We start from the raw sequence: 19,614 nt of genomic DNA, 5'->3' as shown, positions 1-19,614 counted from the left end.
ATATACAATTTAACTTCTGTATTCACCGCTGGAAAATCGCTTTTTTAGATATTTTGATTACAGCAGGTCAGGAGCATTTTGAAACATCTATTTATCGTAAGCATACTGACCGGAACACTTTATTACAGTATCAGAGTTGTCATCCTCGCGCTTTGCGCGACAATATCCCAACAGGCCAGTTCTTACGTTTACGCCGCTTATGCTCCACCCGCCTGGAATTTTTAACTCAGGCAAAAGTAATGATCAATCGTTTTCTGGACCGCGGCTATCCCTATAGGGTAGTCAAGAGAGCTTTTAAGAGAGCGCTATACACAAACCGGGACTGGCTATTTTTACCATCTTCCAGTTTGCCTGATGAATCAAACAACTGTATTTTGCCATTTTCAATAATGGGGAGTACCATTGCTGAGACGATACGGCGACACTGGTCAGCACTTTCACTTACAGAACTGTTACATGGTCCGCTTCGTTTTACTTTTAAGCGTGGCAGAAATCTACGAGACAGGCTAGTGCATACTTACCCATTCATTGATTCGTCTGACAATGTAGGAACACATGGTCCTTGTGGTCATTGCACTATGTGCAGCCACACAGCCAATATGTCAGAATTTATACATCCTCTCACGGGGCGGGTGTTTAAACTTCGCTCCTCCTTGGACTGTCTCACTAAAGGGGTGATATATATTGTGAAGTGCCCATGCCCGTTGCTCTACGTGGGCAAAACTACACGCATGTTAAAAACTCGAATGATTGAACATTGTTCTAATATTCGTTTAAATAGACTTTATGAACCCCTGGTGTCCCACTGGCTTGAATGCGAACATACCATCTCTGATCTCTCCTTCCTGGTGATCGAGGTTGTGCGCCGCCCTCCCCGGGGAGGCAACTACCCCGAGATCCTAGGCAGAAGGGAGCAGAGATGGATCTTTATTTTAGATACGGTAGCCCCCTCTGGCCTCAATAAAGAAATTGAGTGGTACCTGTTTTATTAGATGGGTACCCACTGTGCGGATCCGCCGAGACCAGCTGTAAGTTGACAGCTCTCGCGAGAGCTGTCACGTTCGCGCCTTTTCTGTGTTTAAATGCCCTACACCTGTGTGAGCTTGCGCGCTCCGGGTATTTTCATAAAGGTATGTACATTTGTAAAGGTCGGTACTGTGTAGCCTTTCTTCACCATTACTTATACTCATTGATATTTGTTTTATGTTTTAGATTAAAATATACCCCTGGTCCCTCCCGAAGCAGCCCAGCGAAACACGGGACCGTGTCGGGGGACCTGTTTGAATTCTGTTTTGTTGAACGCATGGAGTTGCCACTATAAAAATTGAGTCTTTTCATTATTGGAATTGCTAATAACCACCATACAAATTGTGGTGATTAAACTTTGATCTTGCACCAGTGTTGTTGTGTGAGATTTAAATTACCCCAATATTGACTGGGTAAATGTAACATCAGGATATGCTAGAAAGAAAGCTCCTGGATGTAATGATAGCATTATGAAACAATTGCTCAGGAATATACAAGAGGGGGAGCTATTTTGGGTCTAATTCTTAGTAAAGCACAGGATTTGGTGAGAGAGGTAACGGTGGTGGGGCCGCTTGGCAATAGTATTCATAATATGATCAAATTTGAATTAATGACTGGAAAGGGGACAATATGTAAATCCATGGCTCTAGCACTACACTTTCCAAAGGGACATTTTGATAAAATGAGAAAAATAGAAAAAAAACCCTAAAAAGGTGCAGCTACAAAGGTAAAGAATATACAACAGGCATAGATATTGTTAAAAAAAATACCATCTTAGAAGCACAGTCCAGATGTATTCCATGCATTAAGAAAGATGGAAGGAAGGCCAAACAATTGCCGGTATGATTAAACGGTGAGGTGAAAGGTTATTTTAGCCAAAAGATCTTCCTTCTAAAATCGGAAGGAGGATCCATCTGAAGAAAATAGGAAAAAGCATAAGCATGTTACATGTAAAACATTTATAGGACAGGCTAAACAAGAATTTGAAAAGAATTTGACCGGAGAGGCAAAAACTCATAATAAAAATTTTTAAATATATCCGAAGCAGGAAGGCTGCGAAGAAGTCAGGTGGATTGTTAGATGATTGAGTGTTAAAGGAGCACTTAGGGAATATAAGGCCATCGTAGAAAGACTAAATGAATTCTTTGCTTCGATGTTTACAGAGGAGGATGTTGGGGAGATATTTGTTCTGAAGACAGTTTAAGGACAACGATTCAGATGAACTGACCCAAATCACGGTGAACCTGAAAGATGTATTAGGCCACACTGACAAACTAATGAATAGTAAATCACCACAGGGTACTGAAAAACTAAAAAATGACATTTCAGACCTATTACAAAATTTGTAACCTATTAAAATCATCTGTTGTACCAGAAGACTGGAAGGTGGCCAATGTAACCGAGATATATAAAAAGGGTTCCAGAAGTGATCCAGGAAACTATAGGTGAGCCTGAGTCAGTACCAGGAAAAACTCATGGAAACAATTATAAAGAAAAAGAAAAAAAACACAGAACATATAGACAGACATGATTTAATGGGAAAAAGCCAGCATAGATTTACACATGGGAAGTCTTGCCTCACAAATCTACTACATATTTTTGAAGAGGTGAGTAAACGTGAATAAAGACAGATCAGTAGATGTGGTATATTTGGATTTTCAGAAGGCATTTGACAAAGTCCCTCATGAGAGGCTTTTAAGAAAAACTAAAAAGTCATGGGATAGGAGTAAAGGTCTTTTTGTGGCTTGAATAAGAACATAAGAAAATGCCATACTGGGTCAGATCAAGGGTCCATCAAGCCCAGCATCCTGTTTCCAACAGTGGCCAATCCAGGCCATAAGAACCTGGCAAGTACCCAAAAACTAAGTCTATTCCATGTAACCATTGCTAATGGCAGTGGCTATTCTCTAAGTGAACTTAATAGCAGGTAATGGACTTCTCCTCCAAGAACTTATCCAATCCTTTTTTAAACACAGCTATATTAACTGCACTAACCACATCCTCTGGCAACAAATTCCAGAGTCTAATTGTGCGTTGAGTAAAAAAGAACTTTCTCCGATTAGTTTTAAATGTGCCCCATGCTAACTTCATGGTGTGCCCCCTAGTCTTTCTACTATCCGAAAGAGTAAATAACCGATTCACATCTACCCGTTCTAGACCTCTCATGATTTTAAACACCTCTATCATATCCCCCCTCAGTCTCTTCTCCAAGCTGAAAAGTCCTAACCTCTTTAGTCTTTCCTCATAGGAGAGTTGTTCCATTCCCCTTATCATTTTGGTAGCCCTTCTCTGTACCTTCTCCATCGCAATTATATCTTTTTTGAGATGTGGCGACCAGAATTGTACACAGTATTCAAGGTGCGGTCTCACCATGGAGCAATACAGAGGCATTATGACATTTTCCGTTTTATTCACCATTCCCTTTCTAATAATTCCCAACATTGTTTGCTTTTTTGACTGCCGCAGCACACTGTACCGACGATTTCAATGTGTTATCCACTATGACACCTAGATCTCTTTCTTGGGTTGTAGCACCTAATATGGAACCCAACATTGTGTAATTATAGCATGGGTTATTTTTCCCTATATGCATCACCTTGCACTTATCCACATTAAATTTCATCTGCCATTTGGATGCCCAATTTTCCAGTCTCACAAGGTCTTCCTGCAATTTATCCCAATCTGCTTGTGATTTAACTACTCTGAACAATTTTGTGTCATCTGCAAATTTGATTATCTCACTCGTCGTATTTATTTCCAGATCATTTATAAATATATTGAAAAGTAAGGGTCCCAATACAGATCCCTGAGGCACTCCACTATCCACTCCCTTCCACTGAGAAAATTGTCCATTTAATCCTACTCTGTTTCCTGTCTTTTAGCCAGTTTGCAATCCACGAAAGGACATCGCCACCTATCCCATGACTTTTTACTTTTCCTAGAAGCCTCTCATGAGGAACTTTGTCAAACGCCTTCTGAAAATCCAAGTATACTATATCTACCGGTTCACCTTTATCCACATGTTTATTAACTCCTTCAAAAAAGTGAAGATTTGTGAGGCAAGACTTGCCCTGGGTAAAGCCATGCTGACTTTGTTCCATGTCTTTCTATATGTTCTGTGATTTTGATGTTTAGAACACTTTCCCCTATTTTATCTGGCACTGAAGTCAGGCTAACCGGTCTGTAGTTTCTTGGATCGCCCCTGGAGCCCTTTTTAAAAATTGGGGTTACATTTGCTATCCTCCAGTCTTCAGGTACAATGGATGATTTTAATGATAAGTTACACATTTTTACTAATAGGTCTGAAATTTCATTTTTTAGTTCCTTCAGAACTCTGGGGTGTATACCATCCGGTCCAGGTGATTTACTACTCTTCAGTTTGTCAATCAGGCCTACCACATCTTCTAGGTTCACCGTGATTTGATTCAGTCCATCTGAATCATTGCCCATGAAAACCTTCTCCATTACGGGTACCTCCCCAACATCCTCTTCAGTAAACACCGAAGCAAAGAAATCAATCTTTCCGCGATGGCCTTTATCTTCTCTAAGTGCCCCTTTAACCCCTCGATCATTTAACGGTCCAACTGACTCCCTCACAGGATTTCTGCTTCGGATATATTGAAAAAAGTTTTTACTGTGAGTTTTTGCCTCTACAGCCAACTTCTTTTCAAATTCTCTCTTAGCCTGTCTTATCAATGTCTTACATTTAACTTGCCAATGTTTATGCTTTACCCTATTTTCTTCTGTTGGATCCTTCTTCCAATTTTTGAATGAAGATCTTTTGGCTAAAATAGCTTCTTTCACCTCACCTTTTAACCATGCTGGTAATCGTTTTGCCTTCTTTCCACCTTTCTTAATGTGTGGAATACATCTGGACTGTGCTTCTAGAATGGTATTTTTTTTAACAATGACCACGCCTCTTGGATATTTTTTACTTTTGTAGCTGCTCCTTTCATTTTTTTTCTAACAATTTTTCTCATTTTATCAAAGTTTCCCTTTTGAAAGTTTAGCACGAGAGCCTTGGATTTGCACACTGTTCCTTTTCCAGTCATTATATCAAATTTGATCATATTATGATCACTATTGCCAAGCGGCCCCACCACCGTTACCTCTCTCACCAAGTCCTGTGCTCCACTGAGAATTAGATCTAAAATTGCTTCCTCTCTCGTCGGTTCCTGAACCAATTGCTCCATAAAGCTATCATTTATTCCATCCAGGAACGTTATCTCTCTAGCTTGACCCGATGATACATTTACCCAGTCTATATTGGGGTAATTGAAGTCTCCCATTATTACTGCACTACCAATTTGGTTAGCTTCCCTAATTTCTCTTAGCATTTCACTGTCCATCTCACCATCTTGACCAGGTAGACGGTAGTATACCCCTATCACTATAGTCTTCCCCGACACACAAGGGATTTCTACCCATAAAGATTCAATTTTGTATTTAGTCTCATGCAGGATGTTTATCCTGTTGGACTCTATGCCATCCCGGACATAAAGTGCCACACCTCCTCCCGAGTGCTCCTCTCTGTCATTGCGATATAATTTGTACCCTGGTATAGCACTGTCCCATTGGTTATCCTCTTTCCACCATGTCTCTGAGATGCCAATTAAGTCTATGCCATCATTTACTGCTATACATTCTAATTCTCCCATCTTACTTCTTAGACTTCTGGCATTAGCATACAAACATTTCAAAGTTTGTTTTTTGTTTGTATTTTCATTCTGCTTTTTAATTGATAGGGATAAGTTAGAATTTTTTAGCTCAGGTGAGTTTTTAGTTACAGGCACTTGGACTACTTTTCTAATTATTGGAACCTCACTGTCGGGATGCCCTAATTCTAATGCATCATTAGTATCCTTTAAAGATACCTCTCTCCGAACCATGCGCTGCTGAGCGACTGTCGGCTTTCCCCTTTGTTCTAGTTTAAAAGCTGTTCTATCTCCTTTTTAAAGGCTAGCGCCAGCAGTCTGGTTCCACCCTGGTTAAGGTGGAGCCCATCCCTTCGGAAGAGACTCCCCCTTCCCCAAAAGGTTCCCCAGTTCCTAACAAAACTGAATCCCTCTTCCTTGCACCATCGTCTCATCCACGCATTGAGACTCCGGAGCTCTGCCTGCCTCTGGTGACCTGCACGTGGAACAGGGAGCATTTCAGAGAATGCTACCCTGGAGGTTCTGGATTTAATCTTTCTACCTAAAAGCCTAAATTTGGCTTCCAGAACCTCCCTCCCACATTTTCCTATGTCGTTGGTGCCCACATGTACCACGACAGCCGGCTCCTCCCCAGCACTGTCTAAAATCCTATCTAGGTGACGCGTGAGGTCCGCCACCTTCGCACCAGGTAGGCATGTTACCAGGTGATCCTCACGCCCACCAGCCACCCAGCTATCTACATTCCTAATAATCGAATCACCAACTATGACGGCCGACCTAACCCTTCCCTCCTGGGCAGTAGGCCTTGGGGAGATATCCTCAGTGCGAAAGGATAATGCATCACCTAGAGAGCAGGTCCTTGCTACAGGATCCTTTCCTGCTACACCTGGTTGGTGCTCTCCTATCATGAGACCTTCTTCCTCCAAGGCAGCACCAGGGCTGCCAGTCTGAAGTTGGGATGACTACTATGTCCCTGAAGGTCTCATCTATATACCTCTCTGTCTGCCTCAGCTCCTCCAGGTCTGCCACTCTAGCCTCCAGACATCGGACTCGTTCTCTGAGAGCCAGGAGCTCTTTGCATCGCATGCACATGTACAACTTCTCACAGGTGGGTAAAAAATCGTACATGTGACACTCGATGCAAAAGACTGGGAAGCCCCCCTCTTGCTGCTGGACTGCTGTCTTCATCTCAATTTTGATCAGTTCCTAGTTAAGTTTTAGGTTGCAAACTGGTTAAAGACAGGAAACTGAAATTAGAATTAAATGGTCTGTTTTCATAGTGGAAAAAGGTAAACAGTGGAGTGCCTCAAGGATCTGTACTTGGACCTGTGCTTTATAACATTTATAAATGATTTGGAAAGGGGTATCAGTGAAGTGATCAAATTTGCAGATGACAAAATTATTCAAAGTAGTTAAGTCACAAGCAGATTGTGATAAATTGCAGGAGGGCCTTATGAGACTAGACAATTGGGCATCCAAATGGCAGATGAAATATATGCATTACCTTGCACTTGTTCACATTATAAGGAAAAATAACCCGTGCTGTAGTTGCACAATGTTAGGTTCCATATTAGGAGTTACACCCAGGAAAAAGATCTAGGCATCATAGTTGATATTACATTGATATTGTCAGCTCACTGTGATTGCGGTCAAAAAAGCAAACAATGTTAGGCATTATTAGGAAGGGAGTGGCAAATAAAATGTAGGGTGTGTGCACGCAAATTGGTGGACCTAGGGCGCTCCTAGGCGCCCAACCTGGATGCACAGCCAAGTGCTCAAGCACAAACTGAAAGAACTGAAGAGGGCAGTTTTGCACACAGAAAAACACGTGAAATGCTGCCTCGGACTACGATGCAGCGAACAAGAGAAGCTTAAGAGTGGGGTCTAGCAAAAAAAACACAAAAAGGCTGCTTAACCTGTGAAGCTGCCCACGTGCCCTAAGCTCCCCTGGAGGCAGGAACAACTGATCGATGCACCGAGAATGGAGACTGGGGACAGGGGGAGGGAGAAGTACCTACTTAACTCCCATTTCTCTCTCTGAGAGAAAGCCATCCTGGCTGAGTATAAGATCAATCTCTAGCTGATCTATCAGCTGGTTTTTTTGGGGTTTGGTTTTTTTTTTTTTTACAGCTAAGTCCATGCCGGCTGAAAAACCAGCTACTGGACCAAGGCACTTATCTGAGGGAAGGATCCAAAGAAATCACCTCAGGAATTATGAACTGAAGGAGGGGCCATAAGGTAACACTACAAGGGAGCGGGGTGATTTATTCTTCTGTTCTCCTTTGAAAAATTCCTTTTTTTTTTTAAGCAATTCCCAGTAGAGAGAATAACGTCCACCATCTGCTGGAGACTGAGAATACTGGCAGGCTGATGTCACTGCAGGGGAATATATACTGTGATGTCAGCTTTGCTCCGTCTCCATCTGCTGGTAGAGGTACATAACCCACTGGTTCCAGATTCACCTATCTGAACACTAAGAAAGTGGACTTTGAAGAATTGCTCCAAGAAATTATGAGCTTCACAACCCTGGTGGACACTTGACAGGTGTCACATACCAGGATGTCATGTTTGAGTTCTAGACACCAAATACAGTCTGTGTATGGGTTAGTTACTGGCATTTTATGACTGCACCTAACATTTCTTTAAGTCACCGAGACAGTTCTCAGACATCGTTAAATACAGCCAAAGCAAAACCAAAAGTGAAAAAAGCAAAGTTGCTTACCTGTAACAGATGTGCTCCTAGAACAGGATTTTAGTCCTCACACATGGGTGACATCATCATCATCATCATGTCAAAGCTTCTAGAAACTGTCACACTGGTATGCCACTATCCACACAAGGTTCTTCTTCAGTCTCGTAATATAGAATTACGAAACAATAAAAACAAACATAAGGAAGCCAACTCCAGGGGGTGGAGGGCGAGTTTCGTGAGGTCTAACATCTGCTGTCCTAGGAGAACACCTGTTACAGGTAAGCAACTTTGCTTTCTCCTAGGACTAGCAGTATGGTAGACCTCACACATGGGTGAATCCATAGCTACAGGTTGTTCCAGAACAAGCAGCAAGCAACAGGCACCTAACCAGGTGCCAACGGGCAAAACAACACAGGTGCTGTTGGTAACAGAGGGAGACAGTCTGAACCCGAAAAAAGGGCCCTAGGTAGGAAGAGTTGGGTTCTACAGCTGAAAAAGATTCCAAAGGACAGAAAGGCTGAAACTGCAGTTGTGTTGGCCATCCCTGTCCAAGCAGTAATTGGCAGCGAAAGTGTGGAGAGAATTCCACATCGCAGCCTTGCAGATCTCGGCTACTGGAACCACTCGCAAGTGTGTTACCGAAACTGCCATGGCTCTGACAGAGTGAGCCTTGACATGGTCTCCAAGATGAAGGCCTGCCTGCGAGTAGCAGAAGGAAATACAATCCGCCAGTCAGTTTGACAGTGTTTGCTTGGTAACCACAACTCCCAACCTATTCTTGTTGAAAGAAATAAAGAGCTGCATAGACTGCCTGGGGCTTGCTGTCCGCTCAAGGTAGAAAGCTACAGGTTGTTCCAGAACAAGCAGCAAGCAACAGGCACCTAACCAGGTGCCAACGGGCAAAACAACACAGGTGCTGTTGGTAACAGAGGGAGACAGTCTGAACCCGAAAAAAGGGCCCTAGGTAGGAAGAGTTGGGTTCTACAGCTGAAAAAGATTCCAAAGGACAGAAAGGCTGAAACTGCAGTTGTGTTGGCCATCCCTGTCCAAGCAGTAATTGGCAGTGAAAGTGTGGAGAGAATTCCACATCGCAGCCTTGCAGATCTCGGCTTTTGCAATCTAAGCCTTGCAGAGCCCGTTCGCTTTGGTGCGAGTGAGGCCTGGGAAAAAAGGTGGGCAGAATAATTGACTGGTTAAGATGAAAACTAGTCACCACCTTAGGTAGGCACTTTGGGTGGTCCTGCGTACTCACCCTATCATGAAAGAATTTTGTGTAGGGTAGATACGTCACCAATGCCCGAAGCTTGCTGACCCTGCATGCCGAAATGACCACCAAAGAAGATAACCTTCCAGATCAGGTACTTCAGATCACAGGAGCACAGTGGCTCAAAAGAATCTCGCATGAGCTGAGCCAACACCATACTGAGATCCTAGGACACAACAGGAGGCCACAGGGGAAGCTTCAGATGAAGCTAACCCCGCATAAACCGCCCCACTATGGGCTGCACAGAGATGGTAAGAACGGATGGCATTTAGGCGTACTCTGACTGATTTGATCTTTAAAGCAGCACCCAAAATTTGCAGCAAGTAGTCAAGCAATTTTGGAGTGCATCAGGAGAATGGATCCAAGCCTTGGCTCTCACACCAGATGGAAAACCTCTTCCACTTCAGGCTATGAGACTTCCTGGTGGAAGGCTTCCTGGAAGCTACCAGGACCCGAGACAAGTTGGCAGAGAGGTCAAGGGGCTGCAGAACTAGCCTTTCACATTTAGGCTGTCAGAGATAACAACCTGAAGTTTGGATGCGCAGCCTGCCCTGATCCTGCATGATCAGATTAAGGGAGGTCCCCAGACCGATATGTTCTCTGACAGAGATCCCACAGGAGCGGGGACCAGACTTGCCTCGGCCAATGAGCATCATGGTCCCCCTGTCTTGCCGGAGATTCAGGAGAGTCTTCACCACCAGAGGAAGCAGAGGATACGCATACAGAAAGCCCTTGTCCCAATGGCGGTCAAAGGCGCCTGAGACTGGCTCTCTGTCCCCCTTGTACAGAGAGCACAAATTCCTCACTTTGCTGTTGCCGGCAGAGAGGTCCATGTCCTGGATCCCCCAAGGACGGAAGATGCGATCTGCCACTGCTTGGATCCAGGAACCACATGTGGGCTTGGAACGCTCGACTCAGCCGGTCTGTCACCGCATTCTCTTTCCCGGCCAGGTATATGGCTCGGAGTAGAATGCCCTGGGACTGTGTCTGTGACCAAATTTGAACAGCCTCCTGACACAGGACAAACGACCCCGTATCTCCCTGCTTGCTGACATACCACATCTCTACCTGAATGTTGGTCTGGACGAGGACCGCCTTGTTGGATAAGCGATCTCAGAACACCCAAAGAATGCAGCGGATCGCCTGCAGCTCCAGGAAGTTGATATGGCACTGAGCTTCCTGAGCAGACCACAGACCTTGCGCGTACAGAGGCCACCCACATGCGTACCCCAGCCCTGGGTGGATGCATCCGTGGTAAGCACAACCTGGGTAGGGGAAGACCGAAAAGGAATCCCTAGCTCCAGATTGGGGAGACTCTACCACCAAGACCAGGAAGTCTGGAGAGGCGGATGCGTACATTTAGGTCCTGGGTGGCCTATCACCACTGAGACTGCAGGGTCCACTGAGCCCTGTACATATGCAAGCGAGCCAAGGGAGTAACATGGACAGATGCAGCCATGTGGCCAAGAAGGCGAAGGGAGAGTTGGGCCGAGACCTACCGGCTTTGGTGGACCAGACTCACAAGAAACACCAGAGTAAGTGCTCAATAGCGAGGAAGATAGGCCCTGGCCAGAGCCGTGTCCAGCCAGGCACCGAAAAAGCTCAATTGAAGTGATGGGGTGAGATGGGACTTCGGGTAGTTGATAACAAACCCAAGGGACTCCAGCATCCAAATGGTCAAGAGTAGTAAGTGAAGCGCTCCGTCCCAGGTGGCGCTTTTGACCAGCCAGTCATCCAAGTAGTAAAACGTGTACTCCCAGCCGATGGAGGTGCGCACTCACTACTGCCAGACATTTGGTGAATACCTGCGGGGCCGAAGTGAGGCAGAACAGCAACACCCTGTACTGGAAGTGCCTCTCGCCCACGAGGAACCGCAGATACTTCCTGTGATCAGTCTAACTAGGCACCCTGATTCCTATCTTGAACTTTTATTTTTATAGAAATTTGTTCAAGGCTCTCTGATCCAAAATGGGGTGGAGCCCCCTGTTCTCTTTGGAATCAGGAAAGAGAGAGAGAGTAGAACCCCCGCCATGCTGCCACAGCGATATGGGTTTGACTGTTCTGGCCATTATAAAGGCAGAAAGCTCCGGAGAATTGCCTGATGGGAGGACTGGACCCAAGATAAGCACAGGGGAAAGTTCACGGGAGCAGCCCAACAAATGATGGACAGGATCCACTGGTCCGAGAACCTGGGGCCAGTAGTTCACAAAGGGCCGCTGGTGACCTCCAATCAAAGGGCCCAGTGTCTAGGGTATGGTTGCAAGACTTATGCTCCCCTGCAGACAGTCTAAACCCCGTAGTGGGGTTCTGCTGGGGCACTGGCTGAGGCCTGGGGGTCTGCTGCTGTCTACAGCAGCCCCAGGAGCTCATACGTGGAGTACGAGCACGCGAGGCAGGAGGCCAGTATTTCCTCTGGCAATAGTAGGACCTCCTGGATTCCTGATGCAAAGATTTCTTGGCGGAGGACGGCAGGTCCAACATACCGGCCGAGAGATGCTGAAGAGTCTCATGGTGATTCTTCAACTGAGCTATAGCACACCTCTCATCTTATCCCCAAACAGGTTCTCACCAGTACAGGGGCGGCCCGCGAGCTTCTCCTGGACCCATGGTCGAAGATCAGAGGCTCGAAACCACACCATCCTACAGGCGCCAATGCCCACTGCTGCCACCCTAGCTGCCGTCTCAAACACGTCGTAGATGGACCGAAACCTCGTGTTTAACTCCATTACAGGCCCTGCTGGCCAACTGCCAAAAAGGCATGCTGCTGCTGAGGGAGGTGGCTCACATATCTCCTGAATCTGCTTCCAAAGGCTTAGAGTATTCTGGGTCATGTACAGCTGGTAGGAAGTGATATGGGTGATCAACATAGCGCCCTCGAACACCTTCCTATCTAAGGCATCCAACACCCTGTGTTCCCAACCCAGAGGCGCAGAAGCGTGGGCGCAGGAACCTTTGGCCTTCTTCAGGGCAGACTCCACCACTACTGATTAATGTAGGAGCTGATGCCTCTCAAAGCCCAAGGCCTGCTGCTCTAAATAGACCACATCAGCTTTCCGATTTACCGGAGGAACAGAGATGGGATGCTCCCAGATCTGAAGGAGAAACTCCTTAAATATATCATGGATGGGAACAGCCACCACCTCCTTCGGGACTTTGACAAACTGGAGGACCTCCAGCATCTTATGTCAGGTATCTTCCTCCATTAGGAGTTGGAAAGGAACTGCTTCCACCATAGCCTGGACAAAGCCCACAAAGGTCAGGTCCTCCGTTGGGGACCGGCGCCTCTCCTCTAGAGGGGACGGGTTTGAGGGAAGATCCTCCAAGCCATCAGAGGAAGACTGAGCTGTCACCCCCCCCCCCCCCCCCGGGTCATCCTCCTCACTAAAGTCCCCTGGGGACCCCTGCCCAGAACCTTCTGTTTGGGCACCAAGGGCACTGGGAACTGGACCGGGCAACACCGAACTTGATACCAAGCACCCCAACGGTGCTGCGAGCCACAACTCGTCCTCCTCGGAGGAACTCATGATGGGAATCACCCTGGATGGAGATGGCACCGGTGGCTGCTGGGGTATCTATAGACCCCCGTGTACTGGCTACATAGGCAAGAAGCCAGGTGCTTCAGCAGCAGAGCCAACATTGCAGGTGCCTGCTCCAGCATCGGTTGAAGTACAGTGGAGCTGGCAGTTCTAAGCCCTACAGGGCTCAGATCACCGCCAGTTGCACCAGGTGTAGCTCCTCCTGAAAATCCGAAGACAGAATGGATGGAGATGGAGGAGGAGAGGGGGGAGAGAGAGACAGACAGACAGACTCTGGAGAGGCCTTCCCAGTATTCAACTATTGGAGGGCCAGCTTGATAGCTCGAGGTGAGGTGTTTGTGGTGGTTTATGGGCCAGTTTTAGATGCAGAGTGAGATGTATGAACAGCACAGTACACTGAGGTGAAGATTTGATGTCATTTGGAGTGATGAAAGTAGAAATCTCATCTTTGTGAGACTATGTTGTCTTGTCCTACCTTGAGAGAGAGAGAGAGAGAGAGAGAGCGAGCTGCGAAATAGAAGTATTGTGGGGTGAGAAAACTTTATCTGCGATACTACCTATGCGAAGTGCTATGGTAGCACATGGTGCAGTAATTCTAAAATTACCATAAGCATGCCCCTTTTTCTTATCGCAGGTGTTATCCAAGTGTTATCATAGCATTTTGATGAATATAGGGGTTGGTAAGCTGAATGAAAGGAGACTACAGTAAAAGCACCTATTAATGCAGAAAGAATGCATTGCTGTGCAGACAAGACAAAAAAATGTCCTTTGTGTACTACAAAGTAAAACTGAAGAGGGCTCCATATGACACTTGTGTTGTTGGGACAACCTGCTTGATGACTGTGTGGAGAAAGTACTGGAAAGCTTTTCAAGTATGATCCAGTCCTAGGTTCCATTGATGACATCACCCATGTATGTGGACTTCATATTCTGCTTGTCCTTTGAGAAAGATATGTGCTTCCTTACATTGAAAAGAAAGTAGTAGTCTGGGAAGAATAATGCAAGTTGCTTTTGGATAATCCATGGCACCTAGTTAAGAATAATGTCCACAGCTTTCAAATAATTTGTTTTCTTTATGCTATGATATTCAATTTATTATTTGAATCTTATGTTCCTTGCTTAGAGGACGATGTTGACTAAGTGAGTAATAAATCAAAGAAATAAAATAAAATAAGAGGCAGTTGTACTCTTGACTATAGGGATAAACTTTTATATGGCCACAAACTATTTTATCCTTACCTTGCTTAGAATTCTGCGCTTGTGTTCGATTCACAGTGAGGTCTAAGGGGCCATCCTGTTCCTCCTGAAGATTTTGCATTTGATTCATTTGAACACCATTACAAATAGGACTTGATTCATTTGATGACCCATTTATATTCTCTTGAATTTTTGAAACGTATTCAATTGCAAACTGGCGTATCATTTTCTTCATTATTTCCTGAGCAACTAGAGGAATGTTAGAATCACAGTTCTGAGGAAGATCTAGGGGAAAAAAAACACAACATAATAGTACAGATGGAATATGTACAAATGTTTAATGTATTTCATCATTTAAGAGGAAAACAGATAACTGAATATTACAATAGTCAAAGAAAAAAATTACCATTATAAATGCTTAGTTTTGACATCTAATATTTTGGTTTATAATTCAGGTGGTCTAGTATTAGCAATAACATACTGTATCAAAACAAATACCACAATTTCCTACTCACCTTCAATCTCTATTCACTAGACTGCATTTCAGAGGGAACTGTATTTTATAGGAAAATTAGTTCTTACCTGATAATTTTCGTTCCTGTAGTACCAAGGATCAGTCCAGACAGTGGGTTATGTCCCCTATCCAGCAGGTGGAGACAGACCAGAATTGTGAGGATGTCCCTTTAAGGGGAGAACCTGTACACTAACCCCTTCAGTATAACGACTGTCAAAGCACAAAAACAAAGAACCCAAACTAGGGTCAAGCAAGTAACAGTAAAGCTCAATGGAGCAATAATAGAACCCATGGAACCTATACGCTCTTGAATATACTTGGTATGGGCAGATGACCAAGACTTCCGGTGTAATTGCTCAGTAATCTTACTCCATACTGTGAACCTGCAATAAAAGCTTCGAGAGGACAGACAAAATGACAAACAGGGAAGGGAGTCTGGACTGATCCTTGGTACTACAGGAACGAAAATTATCAGGTAAGAACTAATTTTCCTTTCCCTGTATGTACCAGGATCAGTCCAGACAGTGGGATGTACCAAAGCTTCCCTAAACCGGGTGGGACCGAGACAGTCCCGCTCGAAGCACTTGCCGCCCGAAGGAACCAAACACCGGAGCGTGAACATCCAGACGGTAGTGTCGAGCAAAGGTATGCAAGGACGTCCAAGGGGTGGCCCTGCAAATTTCCTGCGGAGAGACAGCTTGACTCTCCGCCCAAGAAGTAGCCCGAGAGCGAAGAAAATGAACTTTCAGACCCTCAGGAATGGGGCGACCTTTGCAGAGATAGACCAAAGAGATCGCCTCCTTCAAACACCGGGCAATAGTGGTCTTAGACGCTTGCTTACCACGGTTAGGATCACTCCAGAGGACGAAGAGATAGTCCGAAATAGGGAAGTAATTAGTAACCTGAAGATAGCGAAGCAGGAGCCGTTTAATATCCAACCGACGGAGATCCCCGCCAGTGGGGCCCGCAAGTTTCACCTCAAAAAATGCTGGGAGCTCTACAGACTGATTGACGTGGAAGGAGGAAACCACCTTGGGCAAAAAGGAGGGCACCGTCTTGAAAGAGACCCCAGAATCGGAGAATCGCAGGAAAGGCTCCCGGCAAGACAACGCCTGGATCTCAGAAATTCGCCGCTCAGAGGAGATAGAGATCAAGAAGACGGTCTTAAACGTAAGATCCTTGAGCATAGCGTGGCGTAGAGGTTCGAACGGAGCCACACAGAGCGCCCGAAGGACCAGATTGAGACTCCACGACAGACAAGTGGCTCTTGAGGGAGGACAAAGATGTCGAACACCCCGGAGAAACCGAAGCATGTCGGGATGACTCGCAAGAGGGTGACTGTCCAAGGGCCCTAGGAGAGATAGCCAAGTGCCGAGACCTGAACGCGGAGCGAGCTGAACGAGAAGCCCTTAGAAAGACCATTCTGGAGGAAAGAAAGAATCGTTGGGACCGAAGCAGAGCGGACAGAGAAGCCTGATTCAGCACAAACAGACTCAAAAACCTTCCAGACCCGTACGTAGGCCAGGGAAGTAGATTGCTTCCGCGCTCGAAGAAGGGTGGAGATAACCTCTTCACTATAACCTTTGTGCCTCAGGCGTCGCCGTTCAAAAGCCAGGCCGCTAGACAAAAGCGATCTGCCTGGTCGAAAAATAAAGGTCCCTGCCGGAGAAGACGAGGTAGGTGACAGACGCAGGGGCCCGTCCGACGTCAGATTGACGAGATCCGTGAACCACGGTCTTCGCGGCCACTCGGGAGCTACGAGAATGACCGGACCCCGGTGGAGCTCGATTCTTCTGAGAACTTTCCACACCAGGGGCCTCAGAGGGAACACGTACAGGAGTACGCCCGATGGCCAGGACAGAGCTAGCGCGTCCACGCCCTCCGATCCGTGCTCCCTCCAGCAGCTGAAGAACCGATTGGCCTTGGCATTGCGTAGAGTCGCCATGATATCGAGGTGAGGGGGACCCCACCTGGTCACTATCAAAGCCATGGCCGCCTCCAAGAGTTCTCACTCTCCCGGATCGAGGACTTGCCGGCTGAGGAAATCCGCTTGAATGTTCTCCTTGCCCGCAATGTAGGAGGCCGCCAGGCATTGCAGATGACGCCAGGCATTGCAGATGAAGTTCCACCCAGGAGAGGAGAAGACTCGCTTCCAGAGCTACCAGGGGGCTTCGAGTACCCCCCTGGCGTTGATGTAAGACACCGCGGTGGAGTTGTCGGAGAGTACTCTCACCGCCTTGCCGCGGAGAAGAGGAAGGAACTCCTGAAGAGCCAGGCGCACCGCCAAGGTCTCCAGATGATTGATGTGCCAGTGAGATTGACCCGGAGTCCAGACGCCCTGGATGGACTGGGAGAGGCAGACCGTGCCCTAACCCGATAGGCTGGGATCCGTGGTAACTATTGTTCACTGCGAGGCTTCAAGAGGCATTCCCCGAAGGAGATGCGGCAGGTAGAGCCACCACTGCAAATCGTCAACTGTAGAAGCGGAGAGTGGAAGGACCATCTGGAACTGCTCCGATACAGGCTTCCAGCGTTACAACAAAGCTTTCTGCAACGGTCGCATATGAGCGAAAGCCCAAGGGACAAGATCTATGGTGGAGGCCATGGACCCTAGGACCTGCAGATAGTCCCAGGCCATGGGCGAAGGCAGAGCCACCAAGTGTCGAAGTGGGCCCCCAAGAACTGTAAGTCCTGGGAGGGCTAAAGATTGCTCTTGGCGAAGTTTACTATCCACCCGAGGAAGGAGAGTAGAGTTAACACTCGATCCACCGCCTGTCGACAGGAAGCCGCCGACTTGGCTCTGATGAGCCAATTGTCCAAAAAAGGATGGACCAGGATCCCTGCGATCACCACCATGACGTTTCTGAAAATGCAAGGTGCCGTTGCAAGAAGGAAGTGCCCGAAACTGGAAATCGCGATAGAGGATGTGAAAATGAAGATACCTCTGGTAGTCGCGGGAACACGTACGGGGATGTGAAACGAGGAACTCTCCTGAAGGAACCGCCGCTATAACTGCTCGAAGGGTTTCCATACAGAAGTGGAGAACCTTCAGGGCGCGATTGACCCGCTTGAGGTCCAGAATCGGGCGGAAAGACCCGTCTTTTTTTGGGAACGATGAAGTAAATAGAATACTGGCCGGCGCCAAGCTCCCTCTCCGAGACCGGGACCACCGCCCCTAAATACAGGAGCCTGGCCAGCGTCTGTTCTACCGCGGCCCTCTTGGACTGTTCACACGGCGAGAAAAGGAACAGATCTGGAAGGGTGCGGACGATCTTGTGGGCGTATCCGTCCCTGATAATGTCGAGGACCCACTTGTCCGACGTTATTTTGACCCATTCCTTGAGAAACAAAGACAGGCGATCGCCGAGGCCCTAAACCGAGGAATGAGTCAAATGACCTTCATTGGGCGGAGGATTTGGGAGCGGTACGCGCAGGCTGGCCCTCCCGAAAGGGCCGGCGCCCAAAAAAGGACTGCGACCAAGACTGAACCTGGGAGGAGCCTCGTGAAGAACCACCCTGCCCACGAGAAGTAAAACGCCGTTAGCCCCGAAAGCAAGAACGCATGGGCGTGGAGGGGCGCGAGGGCTTGGGGCGATCCTCCGGGAGCTTATGGACCTTGTCTTTCCCTAGAGAGTCCATAAGTTTCTCAAGATCCTCCCAAACAACATCTTACCTTTAAAGGGAATGTAGCCAGTCGAGCTTTAGAAGACTGATCAGCTGACCAGTTGCGCAGCCAGAGGAGCCTCTGGGCCGATACTGCCGAGGCCATCACCTTGGAAAGAAACCCGGACCAGGTTGTAAAATGCGTCAGCCGCATACGCTATGACAGCCTCCAATAGCTCTGCCTGTTCCGCCTCCGCAGACGGAAGAGGCTGTGCACCAAGGAGCTGTTGAACCCACCGGAGGTCCGCACACAGCAAGAGAATACTGCAGCAAGTAGCCCGAACCCCCAAGGCTAAAATTTCATGGATGCCCTTAAGATGCGACTCAAACTTACGGTCCTGCGGATCCTTGAGGGATCGTGGTGTGCTTAGTGAACGCGGAGACATAAGAATCAACCGCGGGGTACCTTAACAGATCCAAGCCTTCCTCAGGAAGGGGAAACAGCATCTCCACCATGGCGCGCCCCACTCGGAGAGCCCCCTCAGGAGCCTCCCACTCCCGTAAAATCAAAAGCTTCAGCATAGGGTGAAAGGGAAACGCCGTGGGCGGGGCCCTATGTTCCCCTAGGACCGGATCCATAATCTTGGGCAAGGAGTCCATCAGGTAATCTACCGAGGGACCCTCCAGACCTAATTCCTGTAGGATGAAGAGGATAAGGGACCCCAGCTCCTCCCTACGGAACAAGTGAAGGGCTCTGGGGTCATCTCCCTCCAGCGGAGAGGTATACACAGTGTCTGGGGAGGTATCAGGGTCCGGAGTACCCGGAGCTGGAGGATGAGGCAGAGGAACCACCCCGGGGACCACCCGCACCCTAACCAGCCCCTGGGTTTCCACAGCTGGTCTATTAGTAAATGGCGAGGAATGGGGCATTTTTGAAGGAGGTGGGGTTCCTGCTCCTCATGCAAGCTAGCTAAATAAGATTTATGCATGAGGAGAACAAATTCAGCTGAAAAAAGGGACCCAGAAAAAACGGGACGGGACGGGGGGGGGGGGGGGTCGAGGGGTGGTCAGTACTCACCTCCTGGGGGTCCTCAGGGCTCAAATCGGGGGGGGTAAATCAAAAAAAT

The 19,614-nt window shown here is 47.3% G+C and overlaps 1 protein-coding gene across 7 annotated transcripts in view; it reads right to left on the bottom strand.

Moving 5' to 3' along the window:
• The window catches only part of LCORL (ligand dependent nuclear receptor corepressor like), a 374,618-nt gene that overhangs the window by 149,869 nt on the left and 205,135 nt on the right, over positions 1-19,614 (bottom strand). For all 7 annotated transcript variants that reach the window (XR_003854676.1, XM_029590369.1, XM_029590404.1 and 4 more), the window contains one exon: positions 14,413-14,655. Coding sequence is in view for 6 of the 7 variants with exons in the window: in XM_029590369.1 (XP_029446229.1) it covers positions 14,413-14,655 (243 nt within the window). In the remaining variant the exon portion in view is untranslated. The remainder of the gene's footprint in view (positions 1-14,412; positions 14,656-19,614) is intronic.

This window comes from Rhinatrema bivittatum, chromosome 1 (assembly GCF_901001135.1).
Source record: "Rhinatrema bivittatum chromosome 1, aRhiBiv1.1, whole genome shotgun sequence".
Taxonomy (NCBI): domain Eukaryota; kingdom Metazoa; phylum Chordata; class Amphibia; order Gymnophiona; family Rhinatrematidae; genus Rhinatrema; species Rhinatrema bivittatum.
This window is presented reverse-complemented; position numbering and strand designations above follow the sequence as displayed.